The sequence below is a fragment of the Melopsittacus undulatus genome, chromosome 4 (genome assembly GCF_012275295.1).
Source record: "Melopsittacus undulatus isolate bMelUnd1 chromosome 4, bMelUnd1.mat.Z, whole genome shotgun sequence".
Lineage (NCBI taxonomy): Eukaryota > Metazoa > Chordata > Aves > Psittaciformes > Psittaculidae > Melopsittacus > Melopsittacus undulatus.
In genome coordinates this window covers 91,905,042-91,922,305 of record NC_047530.1, presented here as the reverse complement: position 1 = coordinate 91,922,305, position 17,264 = coordinate 91,905,042, and the positions used below count along the sequence as shown (strand labels likewise).

Genomic DNA, 17,264 nt, shown 5'->3' with positions numbered 1-17,264 from the left:
AACCTGTGAAGTCATGTAGACACTGAGAAAGGCCAGCTCTTCGGAGAGTTCATCTGAGCTGTGGGCTTCCTGCATCTGTTGGCAGCTTGAGAAATTCCAAATTGCCGGTTACCTAGAGGGTTTTTTAATCTGTGAATGTTTAAAATAGTCAATTGCTTTGGCATATTGACATGTGTAGTGTACCATGAGAATTCCAGCAGTTGCATTAAGTGCAGTTACTTCAAAAAAGATAGAATGTTATTTATCTTAATCTGTTTATAATTGCTGGCTTCCTCTCTTTGTATCTTTCTATCTCTGCTGTAAATATGTGAAATTGCTTGACATAGGCTTTTTGCTGCCACACAGGTAAGGCTAATGCATCCTGCTTCCATTATCAAGAAAGGTGTATATTTTTGGATCATGTCTTTTGTAGTTTATGTAATTTGATCCCTGAGGGAAGGATTCATTTTTATGTATTACATCACATAAAGGCATGCATCCATTTCAGGCGGGTTGTCTGGCAACAGCAAGATAAGAACATCCTTAAAACATGTTGGATGCCAAACTTTGCAGTCTACTTTCTTTGTTAAAAATGGGGCATTTAGCATGTGAATGGTAGTAAGTGTGCAAATGAATGTCATTTTAGTGAAATGTATCAGACTGACAGTCTTATGCAGAAATTAAAATTTGCTTTTCAAAGTGGGGCAGCCTCAGCTCAGGAAGAGGAAGGCTTTCATGTCATCTTCTAGCTCAGACAATTAAAGAGGGAAGATCTCCATCTTGAAATGACAGCTAGAGATGCAGTTTATCCATAATCAGATGCACTTTGTGGAGCCTTCAGATGTAAAGCAAAGCTATGCAAAAACCAGAAAATGGTATGTTGAAAAAGTCTGGCGAACAAAGCCATGGAGAAAAGGGTATTTTTGAAGAGAATGCTTTCCTTACCTTATCCACTGTATGGTTGTACTCAAGAATGGCTCCAAGCATTGTATCCCATGTGCTCATTAAGACCAGACCTGGCAAGGCTAAGCACACATCAGTACACAATGAGTAAGGACTTATGCACAGTTGGACCATATCTGCATGCCTGTCAGGTTTACATACTATCAGGCACATCCATGTGAGCTCTGAGAGCTATTAACAAGGCAGGTGGGACAATGAAGCGCATTGTATTCTGACCACATTGTGGTGCAGACACAGCGAGGCAGAGATTCTTACTTAACTACAACATTCTGCTGTGTTTACCTTGTTCTTTGAATTTCCTCTCATTTACAGTTCTTGTCTGTGATCTGTTAGACTCCTTGACTTCCCTTCCCAAACCCCTGAAGGAGCCTATGTTTTGAATTCCTTGAAGTCTGTCATTAAAGCCATTCTGTCTGTAGTCTTGCTTTTGTTGTTTTTTTCTTTCCAGTTAAAGATACATGATCTCATGATTTTATTTCTGTTGCTGATGTTTCCAGGCACAGCTGTAAGTTCAGCACCTGGAACAAAGCTTGTTAATTCTCCAATGTTTTACTTCCAGCCTTGTTTTTTGCCTTCAGGTTGTTTTTCTGAGTTTGTCTCTCCCTATGTGAAGTGGCTTGAAGTGAACATGAATGAGCAAGTTAGTGAGCTGAGTAATCACCAGTGAACTTGCTACAGATTTTCCACCATGATGGAAGATCTGAAATCTTATATTGGGTTTCTGCACTCATTTGTGAATTGCTTGTCTGAGAAAATCAAGTGGGATCATCCAAGAACAGAAAATACTGAGCTAGATGGATGGGGCAGATTATTTGAATTCCTTTTTCAATATTTATACTGGGGCTACAGGAAGGCAAAGAAGGAAATAGGTGGTGTGATTTCCATCACCACCACCACCCACTCCCCCACCCCCCCCCCCCCCACCTTGTTTTCCAGTATCCAGGGATAAATACTGCACAAGAGCGGAGATGCAAGGTATAGATGTCATTATGGCTCTTTGATTATATGCCATTCTTCTTCTAGCTGCATGCAAAAATCATTGATGAAACTTTGATGATATTTAATCATGTTTTATAGACAAAATTTGAAATGAGCAAGGTTTAAAAAATTTGCCATGCACTGTTTTTTTAAGCTGTTAGTAAATCTGTTGCTCTTCCATGATAACCTGATGACTGCCAAATAAAGGCCATATTCAGTTGATATGATACAAAATACCATTTCCTACTGAAGTAATTAAATGTTGTGTTCTGTCAATCACAAGATTAGTGCTGACAAAGCTTTTGTAATTTAACAATCCATTGGTTTTGACAGATGAAGAAAATAATCCACAAAGCCTTCTCCCATTTCTTTCATTCTACTTATTTCAGACAATTTAAGTGCATATGCCAATATTGTGAACAACAAGCACCCCTCTCCCCAGACTAAAAGCACATGTTCTTTCTATTTCCTACTGTTGAGGTATATGGTTGCAGGACAAGATTAGCAGAAATTCTGAAAAGAGGTTGCTAGGAAATCTGATACAGTTATGAAACCTGAAATAATACCTGGGTGTATATGGCTGCATGTCTGTAGAACAACTGTGCATTCACGATCTGGTTATGGGACTTGATGGGACAACTGGAGTTTCACTCCTAACTTGCTGCTTTGCTTTTCAGCCGTCCTTCAGCACCTCACCATTTCAAGCAACAGTGTTTTGTCTCCCGTTCTGTAATTCCCATAAGATCTAAGAAGGAGAATTGCTGTATGAATGGGAGCAATTACTAATCCATTCTCTTCTGCAAAGTTTTTTATTAAGGAAAGTAACTATTAACCCAGAAGACTTTGTTGAAATGGTGCCTGTGCCACTTGTTGATAACAGTAAGTGACTTTACTAGATATTGATCTTGTGCTTAGTATATCATTGTAAAATGCAATTGTAATGCACAAAATGAGATTAAAATGGCTTTCAGATTCCACACAGAAAACCACAAGTAGGCAGTGCCCTAGCCAGTCTGCCCTGATTTGTTTTAACTGTATCTCTGTTGGGCTGAGGCGTTAATACTTACCTTGTAGGGATCTGCAGCTGGGGCATTGTAGTAACAACATCTCCAGGTCTATGAGCAGAGATAAAGATGGATTTAGTATTAGCTGTACTTTAGGACTGAACATAGGTGGTAGTCAGGGGTATATCCAGAAGAAGGCTACACAAGTTATAAGACTGCTTCCTTTGTTGTGTTGTATTTACCTGCCTTATTGACTGAAAACCACTGTGTTGGAAACACAAAACTATTTTACCTGGAAACTTTCCCTTTTCCATCCTGGCAAGAACATCCAAGTTGCATTTCTTTAGGATCCCCACTTGCTGAGGCTGCATTAGTTCTACAGCTGAGTTTGAAGAAGGGTCATCATGGTACATTGGTATTTGTAAGTGCACAAGAGCATCAGTGAGTGGGGACCCTCCTTCTGGCTCATGTGATAGGAACTGGTGGTTTGGGGTTCACAAGTCTTCTGGGTTTGGCTATATAAGTTACACAGCTGTTGTGCTTAGTGGAAATGGATATCTTCTGGTAGGGAAGCAACAGTAAAATAAATGTAAATTCTGAATATGAAAGATTGAGGTAAAAGGGAGAACGGGAGGGAAGTGTCAGTTTCTAGATCTCTGAACTGAGAAGTCAGAGGTGGTCCTGCAAAAGTAACCAAGAAATGGTGGCAGAAGGGAAAATGAGCCAGCAAGGTGGAGAAGGCAAGATGAAGAGCCCTGCAGGAAAGGAGATGTCAGCTGAAGCAACTGCTGAAGGAAGGAGGCAGCTCTGTCACTCACTGAAAGGAGCAATTCAAGGGAGAGATAGAAAAGGAAAGCGAATAAGGGAGTGGAACACCTCCCTTATGAGGAGAGGCTGAGGGAGCTGGGTCTTTAGCTTGGAGGAGACTGAGGGGTGACCTCATCAGTGTTTACAAATATGTAAAGGGTGGGTGTCAGGATGATGGAGCTAGGTTTTTTTCAGTGATATCCACTGATAGGACAAGGAGCAATGGGTGTAAACTGGAGCATAGGAGATTCCCTGTGAACATCAGGAAGAACTTCTTTACTGTAAGAGTGACAGAGCACTGGAACAGGTTGCCCAGGGAGGTAGTGGAGTCTCCTACGTTGGAGATATTCAAGGCCTGCCTGGACAAGTTCCTGTGTGATGTACTCTAGGTTACCCTGCTCTTGCAGGGGGGGTTGGACTAGATGATCTTTTGAGGTCCCTTCCAACCCTTGGGATTCCGTGATTCTGTGAAGTTGGGAGGGGGATTTGGATGGTTGAAAGCAAGTGCATCCAAAGTTTAGAGAAACATGTCACCGTAGGAAGGGGTAGCAGTTTTTCTGGTTTTCAGTCATTTCCCTGCTTATGCCTTCCTCTTCATTTTCCTAGAGCTGGGCTCTGATGGGAAAGTCAGAGCAGCAGCTGGCAGTGAGTGGCTGAGAAGTTACAAGTTGCACTTGTAAATTTTGCCTATCTAGATTTTTTCTTTAAAGTGTCTACCAAGTGGTTTTAGTTGAGTAGGATGATTTTGAAAAGTAGAATTCCAGTTATCCCTTACAAACAGACTGATTGGCTAAAGTAGAGTGACACTTGCTTTAACTAGTGGTAATTGTATGGTTCATGCTGGCGGATGTTGCATTTGTCTTGACCTTTCATTCAAGTGCAAACGCTAATGCTTTTGCAAGAGGGAAGAAGAGATTGTTTGAAGCTGTAATTACCCAACTAGAATATGTCATACTGTGCAATGGAACATACTAGAAAACATCTCTGAAGACATTTATTTGTTGGGTAGTAATAGTACTGTAATACAAGCTTAGCATTGTCATTTCAATGTCAGTGTTAATTTGTGAATAATTGATAAAAGATCCCAGGATGAATGTAGTGGTGATGAATGAAGTATGAAAAGTGAGCTTTTGTTTGTTTGCCTTTAAAATAATGTTTATTTGTTCCTCACTTAGTAACTGTGCCTGTCATTAAAATCTACCTATCCCAGGAGTCCTTCCATGGCTTACAGCACTTTTATATCATAATGACTGGAAAATATAACAGCATCCTCAGTATATCAGCATGGGAAACACCAGCAAGCACTGACTCTATTTAATAGCTTTCATGGTGCTTTTTCCTGAAGAATAGATGTTTGTTATTTTATTTGTAAAAGAGAATTAAGCAGCACAGCTGGGCTTCATGAACTGTATTACTGAGAGATGTTCCTGTTGTTGTTTAAGGATTAAAAAACTAAATAAATTTTTTTTTGGTCCTCTACAAGGAGCTGAAAAGAAAGGACTGTCTTTTCTTCAGCAGGGGTGCTGCTTGTGTAGTCAAAGTGAACTGGAAATTACTGTTGCACAGCACAGTTCAGTTGTTTATTTCTTTTCAGATCAACACTTTTTGAAGTATGCATATACAAAACTGAGACTTGGAGCAGCTGTTGCAGAAAATGTCCTCGATAAAAAGACAGACTAAGACAGGGTCAGTTGGTGTCCAAGGGCTGAAGCAATTTTATCTGGATGATGGGGCTGCTTGGTAGTTGACAGGCCAACCAGACTGAAAACTGTGTGCATTATTTGCAAGTCCCTGTTGGATCTGGTAGTGGCTATGGGATCAGTTGTTACTCCATAAAAATATGGCTGAGTTGATGCTTTTCCTGCTTAGTGTAAGTAGCTCTTTAAAGCGCAGATTTTGGCCAACCTGGGCTAAAGCTGTAGTGACTTTCCAGTTCATCTTACTGATGTGCCAGCTTTGTGTGATAAAGAAACTGAGATGTGAAAGAGCACTTAGGTGGCTAGGAGTCCTTTAGGAATATCACGGTTACTAATTACATGTTTGTGTGCATTCTGTAATCCTTAAGGGAATGTATTTCAAGACCACATTTTGTTTAAAAATGATCACTATTTCAATAACAAAAGCAGCTGTTCATAGTCATCTACTGACTGAAACCTTTGATAGGTGTGTTTCCAACAGTAGATCAATAAAGATAATATGAGCATCTGTCTCTTCGAGACTCCTGGCATCCATCAGATAAAATCAGTTCTGGGAGCAGAGGCAGAAAGACTAGTTTCTGTGGCACAGCTAAAAGTATGTTTGTTCTGCATCATTTACCATGCTGTGCAAATATAGGTCTTGTCCTCCAGCCTGTTTGTGCTTATTGAATTTTACTGCATCCTTTTCAACACAGGTGCCTGTGTAAGTTCAGTCATGCTCCCTTGCAGGCTGCTTCCTCAGCTAGACAGCAGTATTTGGGGAGTGTTGAGTTAATGTGAAGAAACCTCTGCTCTTTTTATTTTTGTCTTTAGGAATTTCACCTAGAAGTCTTTGACACCTATGGCTGAATTTCAGGCTTGGCCCCTGTGTGGAGTTGTATGTGTTGATTCAGGCAGATTTCTTGGCCATGGGTACCACTCTCCCACATAGTCTTGATGTGTTTACCTTCTACATGTCCATAGAAGGCCAAGCACAGACTGCTTCCCCCCACACCCCACATACAGGCAATGACAGGTCTTTGTGCTTGCCAGCTTGTGTTGGTCTCTTATCATCATAGCTTGAGAACACGTCTCTGACCCATTTTTCTTCATTCTGACTTATGTAGCTTCAATGATCTTTTTTTTCCCCTGTTGCTATAGTTGCACTGCCTTTGATGAAATCAGCTAGGTCCTTCTCTTATGGTTAGAGTTAGTTCGTAGCCTGAGTGGTTCTGGCAGCAGTTCCATCCAATGTTAACTTCACATAAGCCTCATGTCCATATTTTTGATGTCTTTACCTGTTTATTTCTCTTCCAGGAGCACTGTTACCTATGTAACAAAAGCTTATATTTTCAAAATTGGTAGGGGTCCCCTGGTTGCTTCTCCTCTGTTCTTCTGAAATATTAATTTACTGTTTTCTGGGTATTCAAACTCCTACATACAGAGGTTTTCAGAACACTATATTTGCTTCTTCAAATTTTTAAGAGAGGAAGTACAATTTATATCTGTCAGCTGAGGCAGTGCCTGGGACTGTGCTGAGAGACAACCAGTATTTATATATATACATATATTTAAATATATTTATATATATATATAAGGCAAGGACAGCCTGCTTTTGTAACCACATGCTGAAGTTTTTTGCCTTGCTTTTTCTCAGCACAAAGCTCTGAAGTTGCTCTGGGCATGTGTTATACAAAGAAGTGTATGAGAGTGCATGGATCTCAAAGTGTGTGTGTGGCTAGGTACCCAGCCAGCTGGTCTGACTTGGTGCAGGCTTCAGTCATTGAAGGTCACTTGAACTGCAACAAACCATAGGCAGGAGGTCTGAAATCAGTGTGCTATGCCCAAGGCTGTTCTAGGAGTAACAGCAATTGACTATTAAGGGGTTTGGGGTTCTTTATGTCCCCATTTGTTAATATTCAGGAATAAAGGTGAAAACGTTTGGCTCCTAAAATCCCAGATGAAAAGATGCACTTCTAGAATCTCTTATCCAGCATAGAGCCCATAGGAGAAAGTAGTAAATTTACCCTTTTTTTCAGAAGGTTTTAATCTCAAACCAATATGTATGCTGGCTTCCCACCCAGACTTAAAAGAACATATGTACTGATCTGTAACCAAATGTGATGACTTGCCCTGTTTGTAATATTTCCTTAGGAAAGAAAAAAAGTTTTTGCAGAGCAATTTCTAGGCTCTTCCCAGTGATAATCTGATCCCAGATGTAAATTTTGTCCATTTACACATATGATAAACTGATGTTCAGAAACCAGAAACCCTTAAAGAATGAAATACCTAGGTGAAACTTACAGTTTATTTTGGTAGGAGATAAGATTGTCATCCTTACTAGTCACAGTGTGCACACTGTGAAGTGAGTAACAGATACAGTCATCAGTGATGCCAGTTTTGAGAATTGCATCTTCTGCATTTTCATCTTCCAGTTTAATTCTGAGTCCTCTGGTAAATAGGATGTTCCTCTGTAATTCTGCTTTGTCTCCTGAAATGGCGTGCATGTGGTTATTCACAATTGTTTCTGGACATCACTGTGATACTTCTGTTTTTCTTTAAGCAAGTACTTTCAGTTTTAGTGGTTGGATGTTTGCCTTTAGATATAGATGAAGCATATCTGCTTCATCTGAGAAAAGGGTTTGCAGTATTCCTAGAGAGAGTAAATCATTGTTCTAGTATTTCTCACTTTGTCTTGCCTGTGTGATTTTCTGCAAGGTAATATCTTGTTAAGCAAACACAGCAATTTAGTGATTAGCATAAATCAGGTTCATGTCAGTAGAAGCAACATCCTTAAAAGCAGCAGCTGTAAGTCTTTCTCTGTGGAATTTCATTTCTAATACCAGCTTTAAAATCTCTTCATAACTCTGATTTGTTGCTGCTGATCACTGTTGCTAACAGCGATCCTATTCTTCCTCTTTCAGAATGAGAAGGCTTTGGGGCATTCCGTGAGCCGCTCTAGTAACATTTCAAAGGTATGTTCCTCGATATAACTCAGTCTTTGATAAACTTGGGGATACTGGGATTTCTTTCATTTCAAAACTGGGGTAATATATGTGGTGATGAAAAATGCTTCTTATGCCTGTCTGTTATTGATAGCTGCTTCTGAAACAGAACTCTGGTAGTTTGTAGATACTCTTTACAGGTCAAATGAAATGGAAACTACAGTAGGTTTTCTCTTTCACACTGTCAGCCTTCTTAGCTTGGTAGGAGCAAGATAGATGGCAAATGCCTGAGATCTTATCCTGGGGAGAAAACTGCTCCAAAAACATCACTCAAGTATGTTCTCTTATACCATCAGTTATCTGATGTAATCATAGAATTGTTAGCGTTGGAAAGGACCTTAAGATCACCTAGTTCCAACCCCTTTGTCATGGGCAGGGACACCTCACACTAAACCATGGTCACCCAAGGCTCTGTCCAACCTGGCGCTGAACACCGCCAGGGATGAAGCATTCACAGCTTCCCTGGACAGCCCATTCCAGTGCCTCACCACCCTCACAGTAAAGAAATTCTTCCTTATATCCAACCTAAACTTCCCCTGTTTAAGTTTTAACCCATTACCCCTTGTCCTATCGCTACAGTCCCTAATGAATAGTCCCTCCCTAGCATCCCTATAGACCCCCTTCAGACACTGGAAGGCTGCTAAGAGGTCTCCACGCAGCCTTCTCTTCTCCAGGCAGAACAGCCCCAACTTTATCAGCCTGCCTTCATACGGTAGGTGCTCCAGTCCCCTGATCATCCTCGTGGCCCTCCTCTGGACTTGTTCTCTGTAAGATATGTGTAGCCTTGCATCCAGTAATATGTATTGGAGGCGTGCTTGTTATTATATTGTCATTTCAACACTGAATTATTGTTAGAACCATAAAATCCATTGCTGCCAAGGCATGACTGTGTAAGTATTTTTAAATGTTTGCTATTACAGGCCTGTATCTTGTAAGTGATTCATAATGCTCTACCCATTCAGTATACAGGCGCACTTCAGTATAGCCAGTGGACACATCAAAAGCACAATGGGTTTGTTATGCAGTTAGGGAAAAAGTATCTTCTGTCCCAGATAACTTATTACAAGACAAACTTTACTCCTGCATTACCATAGATGAGATTTTTAGTTAGGTGGAAACCTAATGCCTTTTTGCTTACACAAGGACAGCTGTTTAAAGCCTTCATGCAAGCAAGCTGTACTGATTGACCAGTTTCTTTTTCTGTGGTGCACAAGCCTCAACTCTTCATTGCCACAGTTGGTGTTGCTGGTAATACTGGCTTTTAATGAGAGACTAAATCATATGCCTGTGACAAGCTCAAGTCCCTCTTTCTATTCTGGGCACTTAAGGATATAGGAAGCTATTCATGCCTGTCTCCAGCAGAGGAAACAGTGGTTGAAGTTTATTTATGGTTTATATGGGCACAGACAACTTTCATTTTGGAGCAGAAAGGCAAGATAAGGCTGGGCTTAAACCACGACACTGGGTGTCTTAAATAATGAGCTGGGCAACTGTCCAATGCGCAAGGTATTGACCAAACAGAAGGTGGAGTGATGTGAGATTGTATTTTCTATTCAGCATCAGAAAATGGGCATTCACAGAAAAGCATGTGAAATAAATACGTGTGAGTATAATTTCTCATCTGTGCTTCTCTAAGATGGTACTGTGCCTGTTCTTTCTTACACTGGCTCTGAGGGATCTCTCATTGGGTTTTCAGGCATTGTCCAGCAGAGATGGTGGTTTATCATTAAGTTTACTTTTCCCAGGGTGTCTGAAATTCAGCACAAGAAGCCTTTTGACAGCAGCATTTGGTACCCAGATGAAGCTGCACAGTTCGTTCTTAATTCATTGGGAACTAGTAGTGTGGCAGTGCAATGGTGAGGTCCTTGCACTCTGGCAAAGCTCTCCCTGGGAGTGCTGCCAAGTGAGACCTCAATATTTACACTCATCTTGATACACTGAAACGTTCAACATGATTGCTGTGCATTGCAAAAGCTAAAGATCTCAGAGGGAGCAAAAGTAAGTTTTGTCAATGGGTAAGATGTTTTGATTGCAAACATGAGCTTCCCAGAGGTATTGATGTTCTGGGGCTCCTCTGATGCCTCTGTGTCTGACCCATTCCTTGAACCTACACCGCTCTGGAGATAGTTTCTAACAAGGGCAAGAGGTAGAGATCCTATCAGTAATATCAGTCCCTTGCTTTGTCTCATACAAAATGCTGCTTTGTACATCCAGGCAGCTCAGTGCTAAGCTGCAACAATTTTGCAGTCTACAGGTGGGTTAGCTGTTGCAAGCAATTTGTAGGACAAAACCAATTATAGTAGTTACAGTAGTGGGATGTTGCACGGAAGCTTAAGTACATGGAAAAATTTTCATCAGCTCTGAGGTCTAATAAGAAAGTGCCCTATATTTTTGTTTAGAATAGTATAATATCCTAGCCAATAAGGCAGATTGAATACATGTAAAGGAAATAGTATGGAAATACTTGGCTGCCTGTGTAGCCCTTTCTGAAACCCACAGAGCTTGTTGATAGTACACCATTCTAAGAAGAGCTATTTAACCAAAATTGAGTTTCATCAGTTATATGCTGCATTTCCAGATATCGGGGGTGGGGGGGTGGGGGTGGTGTACAGAAGTAATGATCGCGCTTCCTGCAAATGCCACATTCAGCTATTATTTTTCCACCTAAATCTAGCTCACAGCATACCATTGTTGCAAATCTGCTACAAATGCTTGGCACTGATACTTGATCAAAGCCTTTCTGGTGCTGATATGTCATTATGAACCCGCTGTGATTATTACTGTGTATCTTTCCACTGCTCTCAGTTGCACAGTGCAATATGGGTGGAGAGGATTGAGTCAGAACTCAGCCTCTAGCCAAGAGAGGATGCTGTGTTACTTGGTGTGACCAAAGAGAGCAATGCCTTAGGGCTGAAGGTGGTCAAGGAGGGAGGCAGACAGATGGTGCCACTGAAAATGGAATCAGCTGGTAGAGGTAGCAGGGTCTTTCCAAACAGAACATAAGTGTTTGGGCCAGGTGGAGCCGTCCCTTGGGAGGAAGGGGCAAAAAGGGCAGTTCTCCAAGAGGCAGATGCTAAGAGAGGCTGGAGAGATGCTAGTACATGTGACCAGGCCAAGAAGAAACAGTCACCTGAATACTTGGCATGGGATGGAGGCCAGAAGCAGCAGAAAAAGAAGTAGAGAATAAGATGTAGGAGGATCTTCATATGGTGCTATTGGGTTTTGTGCAGTCTGTTGCACACTGGGGGATGTGGCATGTCTCCAGGCCTTTCCTTGCTGTTTTGGTGTGTATACTTCAAACATTCCTTTTAAATTTGCTCCACATGAAATGCTTGAATTTTTGGAATCTTTTCTATGTTTGTTTTGAAATTTAAAAAAATTAATGAAGTTGAAGGCAGGTTGACTTGATCTACTCATGGGAAGGGGACACAGCCCAATTCCCAGCTTACCCTGTTGAATCACAGTGGTGCTGATTGAAACACTCCGTATTGGCACAGGGGTATGTAGCCCAGCTACACATCTCAACTATTTACCTTAAGCCAGCATTTTTCCCAAGAAGCCACCATTCACTGGTAAGTGCATCATACAAGCCAAACAGATAAATAATTGAGCTTTATAGAAGCTTCATTGTCTAAACGTAGATGAAATTGACCCTGAAACACAGCTGGTCACCAAAAGCAACTGAAAAAGGGATTTTCACAGTGGTGGTAATTCATGCCCTCTGCTCTTAGATAAAGGAATTGTGCTTGCAAGCAGATTAAACAAGGTCACTAAGGAGGTGGCTCTGCAAACAGTTATCCTCAAATTAGTGATATTGTTTAGCTTTAAAGTGTCTAATATAGTCTGAAACTGTCATGTGATGTGTGGAAACCTCTTCAAGGTCATCTGTTTGCTGTTCTGGTCATCTGATTGTTCCAGAGGGCTGATTTTAGAGTAGTGGGGAACCATTTTGTACTCTTATTTTTATGGCCCTCTAAGGGGTAAGCTTTGAAAATGCTAGTACTGGGATCACAGCAAAGGAATTAAAAGTGCATTCCTTCAAAAATTTAAATGCTTTGTCTTTTCTGTACTGTTTTTTCTTTGGAGCAGAAGCACACTGTAAAGTACTAAATTATTCTTAGGCTGAATGGCAGCCAGTGCAAATGCAAAGTGGTAGCCTAAGCTTGCTATGAAATTTAAAATCCATTTAGGCTGTTCATCAGCTTGGAACAGATTTAGGAAAGCATATGAATACACACGTCCACTGTTGCCTGGAGCTTTGATGGATTCAGTGAGTGTTCGTCTGTAGAAAAGCAGTCCAGGTTTTTCAGTCACAGAGCTTAGCTGTCCTTTAGTCTATCAGATGACCAAGGTTCACGGAACGGAACTGCTGCTTGGAAGTGTTCTGTTCAGGTGCATGAGCCCGGGGGTAGGAAAAGAGAAGCTACTTAAAAAAATAAAAATTTCTTCTACTGAGCTGTTGGGGAAAGGAAAAGACAGGAAAAATTGTATAGGGTGAAGATTAAGGTATGCTCTTTTCCCTGCCCACAAGAGCAAGTAATGTCATGCTGGAGCATGGTGCAGTTGTGTTCATAGGGAGTGTGATTTTCTCCCTGTGCTGTGATAAATCCCCTCTACTGGGACTGGATTCTTACTTCATATAGGTATGATGGTACCCTGTGAAGGACAAACCTTCAGGTGTTTCCTTTCCTCATTTGTCCCCACAGTCAATTCAAGGTATTTTAAGGAAGATTTTAAAGTGAGAGGTCTATTTTGCTGTTTTTTTTCTTCTGCAGTACCTGTGCAATTGCTACTGGGTTTAGTCAACATTAATCCTGTGCTATAGGAAGGTTGAATTGCATACGGAGAGATTCTTTCTGTAGCAGCTTTGGCTCTGGTGTATCTAGGGAAAGCTCCTGCCAGAATCCTCGTTTAAATTTTCTTAGGAAGAATGAAGGGAAGCTAACTTCAGCTCCGCTTCTGGTTTCTAGACATAATGCTAATTATAGTCATATACCTTATATAAAGTGTGGAACAAAGTTCTTCTGGAAGCTGACTGCTGGTTCTTATTGAATTGTTGCCAAAATTGTATGGTGGAGTCAGTGGTCATGAAAGTTTCAGATGCCTCTCTGCCATGTAATCATTTTTTCTTTTTTGATTGTTCCCCCCCAGACTTGTTAACCACTCTCCATTCTAATAATGCTGATTTATCCCAGCTGAAGACACTTGATTTTAATATGTGCTGGAAATCAAATTGGCACAATTCTGGTAGGAAGAATTTAGCAGAGAAGAGAAGTTACTGATATTTGATCCTGCCATATTTGAGAAAAGCTTTCAAAACCAGCCTGTCAGCAGGGCTGTCTGCCTTTCACAACATCCAGTCTGTCTATAGGTGGCCTGATTTGGCTGTCTCATGGGTCAAGTTAGTAGACTCAGCACGGGGGATTGGTCTCATTGCACTGCTGCTTGGGTGTGCTAGTTCAGCCAGAACCCTCCTTTGGCATGCATGTAGTGGAACAGCCAGGTCTGTTCCACAGGTGAGCTTTGGAGACTTTCTAGCTGCAGTGCACTTCAGTGGAGCCATAGCCAGTGTGTACATGGAATACAGCACCTGCTGAAAGCATAAGAACACAAATATGTTGCAGCCTGGTGGACAGCTGGAGCCAGGCAATTGCATTTATTCTGCAGTGGCTCGAGAGAAATTATATGTGTCCCTTGGGTTTAATGAACATCCCCCTGCCTGTCTTCAGCCCAAACTCAGGACTTCTCAACACAGCAGACAGAACTGAATTTTGCCACTGTGAGTGAGACAGGGCTGGAGCAAAGGGATTTTGCCACTGACAGAGAGAGGGGAGGTGAATTGGGAAGGTATGGCACAAAGAGAGGCAGGTTCCCTGGGTCTCTTTGTCGGTGACCTCTCCCTGTCTGAAGAGTAGCTGGCTTGGCTGTGGAGGCCCTTGCAGTGGTGCTTGGTGCCTTTTCTCACAAGGCACCCATCACTTGTTTTCTTTCCCAAATCACTGTCTGTACCCAGATCCTGCCAAAGGAACAGGCATGGGGTGGTTGGTCTTGGTTTCTGTGGTGTAAGCTAAATGGGGAGCAGAGCCTCGGGCTTATGCTGCCTCTGAAGATGTAGGATGCAAGATAAATGCCAGCCATTTCCATGTCTAGCAGCAGCCTTGCCTTCTTGCACACATTTAAATAGGATCTGTGAGTGAGAGAGAAAATAGCTCTCTGGCAAAGAGTTCTTCGAAAACACAGGGTGTGATAACCATCCCTCTGATTCTGCCTTTCCCCCGTGGTGCTGCCACGTTGTGATGTGTTAATACCAGGAGAGACAAATCTGATCCAAACAGAAGTCCCAGTGGCCAAATTGCAGATAGCAGCACTGTGATCTTGGTGCTGAAAAAGCATCACAGTTCAGGGAGATTACAGGGTCTGGGGGTTTGGGGGAATATTAAAGGTAGCAGGCCTCGAAAACTGGTGTGCCTGGGACAGGACAGCTCTGGAGCAGTGATGGGAGATGTCTCCACTTAGCTAACACCTACTATGGTTAGTTGTGCCTCTAACTGCCAGGGGACAGGTGGTGATTTGAGTTGGCTCAGTGAGAAGACCATCACTGTGCTCCTGTGGTTCTTATGGGGAACAGAGGCAGACAGAAACTGCTGCAGTGGTCTAGTGGTGCTTGAGACATCTTTAAGCATCAGGTGCAGCTAGCTACCTTTCAGGATTTTTACTGCTCTCTTATTTTATATATTTATTTTGCCAAGCAGAAAAGCATTTGAAATGGGTTCATCGCAGTGTAAAATAAAGACAAACCCTTAATCAAAATGCCAGGTTGAAATTTGGGCTGTGGAGTGTTTGGCTTCTTGCTGTATCGCTAAATTTGTATTTCTCCAAAGCTCTTTGTGCTGCAGTTCCTCTTGAGTAAAAGACTTTAAACTGTGCTTCTTTTCTCTAATTCTTTGTCTGCCAAGAGGAAAGGTTTGCTGTATTATTAAATATGTATAGTGCTTAGCATGTTAGTTCCAGGTCCTTAGCTGGGACTTCTAGGTGCATTTGTAGCACAAACAGTAGGACCATAGTATTGGTTCTATTCTATGTGGCACCTAGAAATGATGAAATTAGCAGGTGTGGGGGAAAACCTTTCTTTGCTTCCTTCAGACTTTCAATCAGTGGAGGTATTCTTCTGGAGTAAAGTTGTTTCTAAGTTCTTAGCTTTAATGAATAATAAGTTTTTTAGAATGTGACAGGCTCTATTCTTTAAAATAAGATATAATTGCTAGTACTGAAGCACAACAGAGAGTGAGACGACAGCAACTATACCAAGAAGTGCCATCTCAAATAAGCAGGTTATTGTGGAGTACACCAAAGTCACTAACGTGTTCACTATGGCTCACTTCAAAGATGACTTTATTTTCTAAGGCAGGGTGGGCTTTTTTGATTCTTTAGTGTGCAGCATGTAATCACAAGTAGCTAATCAGAAAAGGCTGCGTTCTTTCACTAACAGATCACACTGTTCATGGAGTAGGGGCAGAATGAGAACAACCAGCTATGGCAGCACACATGTGTGTGCATATATATATATGTATATATATATATATATACACACATACATTTGTATATATATATAAAAGATGGATATATATATATGTGTAAATATATCTTCTTGATGGCAGTCCTCCAGAATGCTTCCAAGGTTTGCTATCTTCAGAATCACTGGTTATCTAAACACCAGTGCAGAAGGCTGTACTGTGACCTCACTGAATTGCATTAGGTGGGAATGCCAATATACACAATTAACTAACTATTGACCTTTAGTCCTGAGCTATTTTAGGCAACCAGTCAGGTTTTACAGGATAACTGACTAGCACATAGCTACAAAGCTTGTCACTGGAGGTGATATTCCATGGAAGTCTACAGAGATTCAGCAAGTGATTCTGGTGTTAGAAGAGTTGAATTCAGGCTGTCAAGGCTTAGAATACCCATCACATAATGTGTGTGCCAGAAACCTCCTATGGCAAGGAGTGCTTTAGAACTGCTGATGCCATCGTAAGTAGCCAGTTCAGCCAGAAGTGCTGCTGGGGCGTTAAGGATGGTGTGTATGCCAGAAGCTACAGAGTGTGGAAGGCTTTGATTGCTTATTTTCGCAGCCTCATCAGAGCTGAGTATTGCATGGGACCAACATCAGAGCTCCAGCCTAGCTGGATCCACCTCTGTGTTGCATTCTCCTGTCACATTGCCTCTTTGTCCTGTTCTGGCCAAGGCTGCCCATGTTCCTTCTTTACTATGGCACTTCTCTGCCTGATAGTTTCTGTACCTCAGTCATTAAACCAGGAAAACTGTGTGGAGTGGCCAGCATCAGTTGCATGCACCTCTGCTTCTAGAACTGGCAAACTTCTTGGGCTCTTGGCAGCAGCTTGCATTTTGCTATGCTCTTCTATCCTCATCAAGTTGTGGCTCTGTATTAGAGACTCATTGTGCTAGCCAACTGATGGTCCTCTTGACGCTGAAGCTAGGGAAGTGACTGACATTGAACAAGCTTAGTAAAAGAAGTGGTTAGCTTTACCTCACCTTGCTATCCTAATCTGATTTGCAAGGCAGCTCTGTTAATAGTTTCATGAGCAGGAAAGGAGGATGGACTGAGAGACTTGGCAAAAGCCATTGAACCATTGAGCCATGGCTTTTGTTGGTAGCCACAGCTTACATTAGCTTAAAACAAGGGTGGGGTGTAGCTTCCTCTAACATTTTGGTGTTCTACTTTGTGGTGCCGTTCCAGGTATGTTAACTTCTGCTGGTATTTTGGTTGCATTTGCATTATGTATGAAGGTGGAGCAAAGGACCTTTTGTTTTGAAGTAGGAAGATGAGAGGA

General features: G+C 41.7%; 1 protein-coding gene across 2 annotated transcripts in view; it reads left to right on the top strand.

Annotated features, from left to right (window-relative positions):
- The window catches only part of LOC101868605 (E3 ubiquitin-protein ligase MARCH8), a 98,266-nt gene that overhangs the window by 66,644 nt on the left and 14,358 nt on the right, over nucleotides 1-17,264 (top strand). For both annotated transcript variants that reach the window (XM_034062390.1, XM_013130269.3), the window contains exon 3: nucleotides 8,332-8,382. In XM_034062390.1, the coding sequence (XP_033918281.1) occupies nucleotides 8,332-8,382 (51 nt within the window). The remainder of the gene's footprint in view (nucleotides 1-8,331; nucleotides 8,383-17,264) is intronic.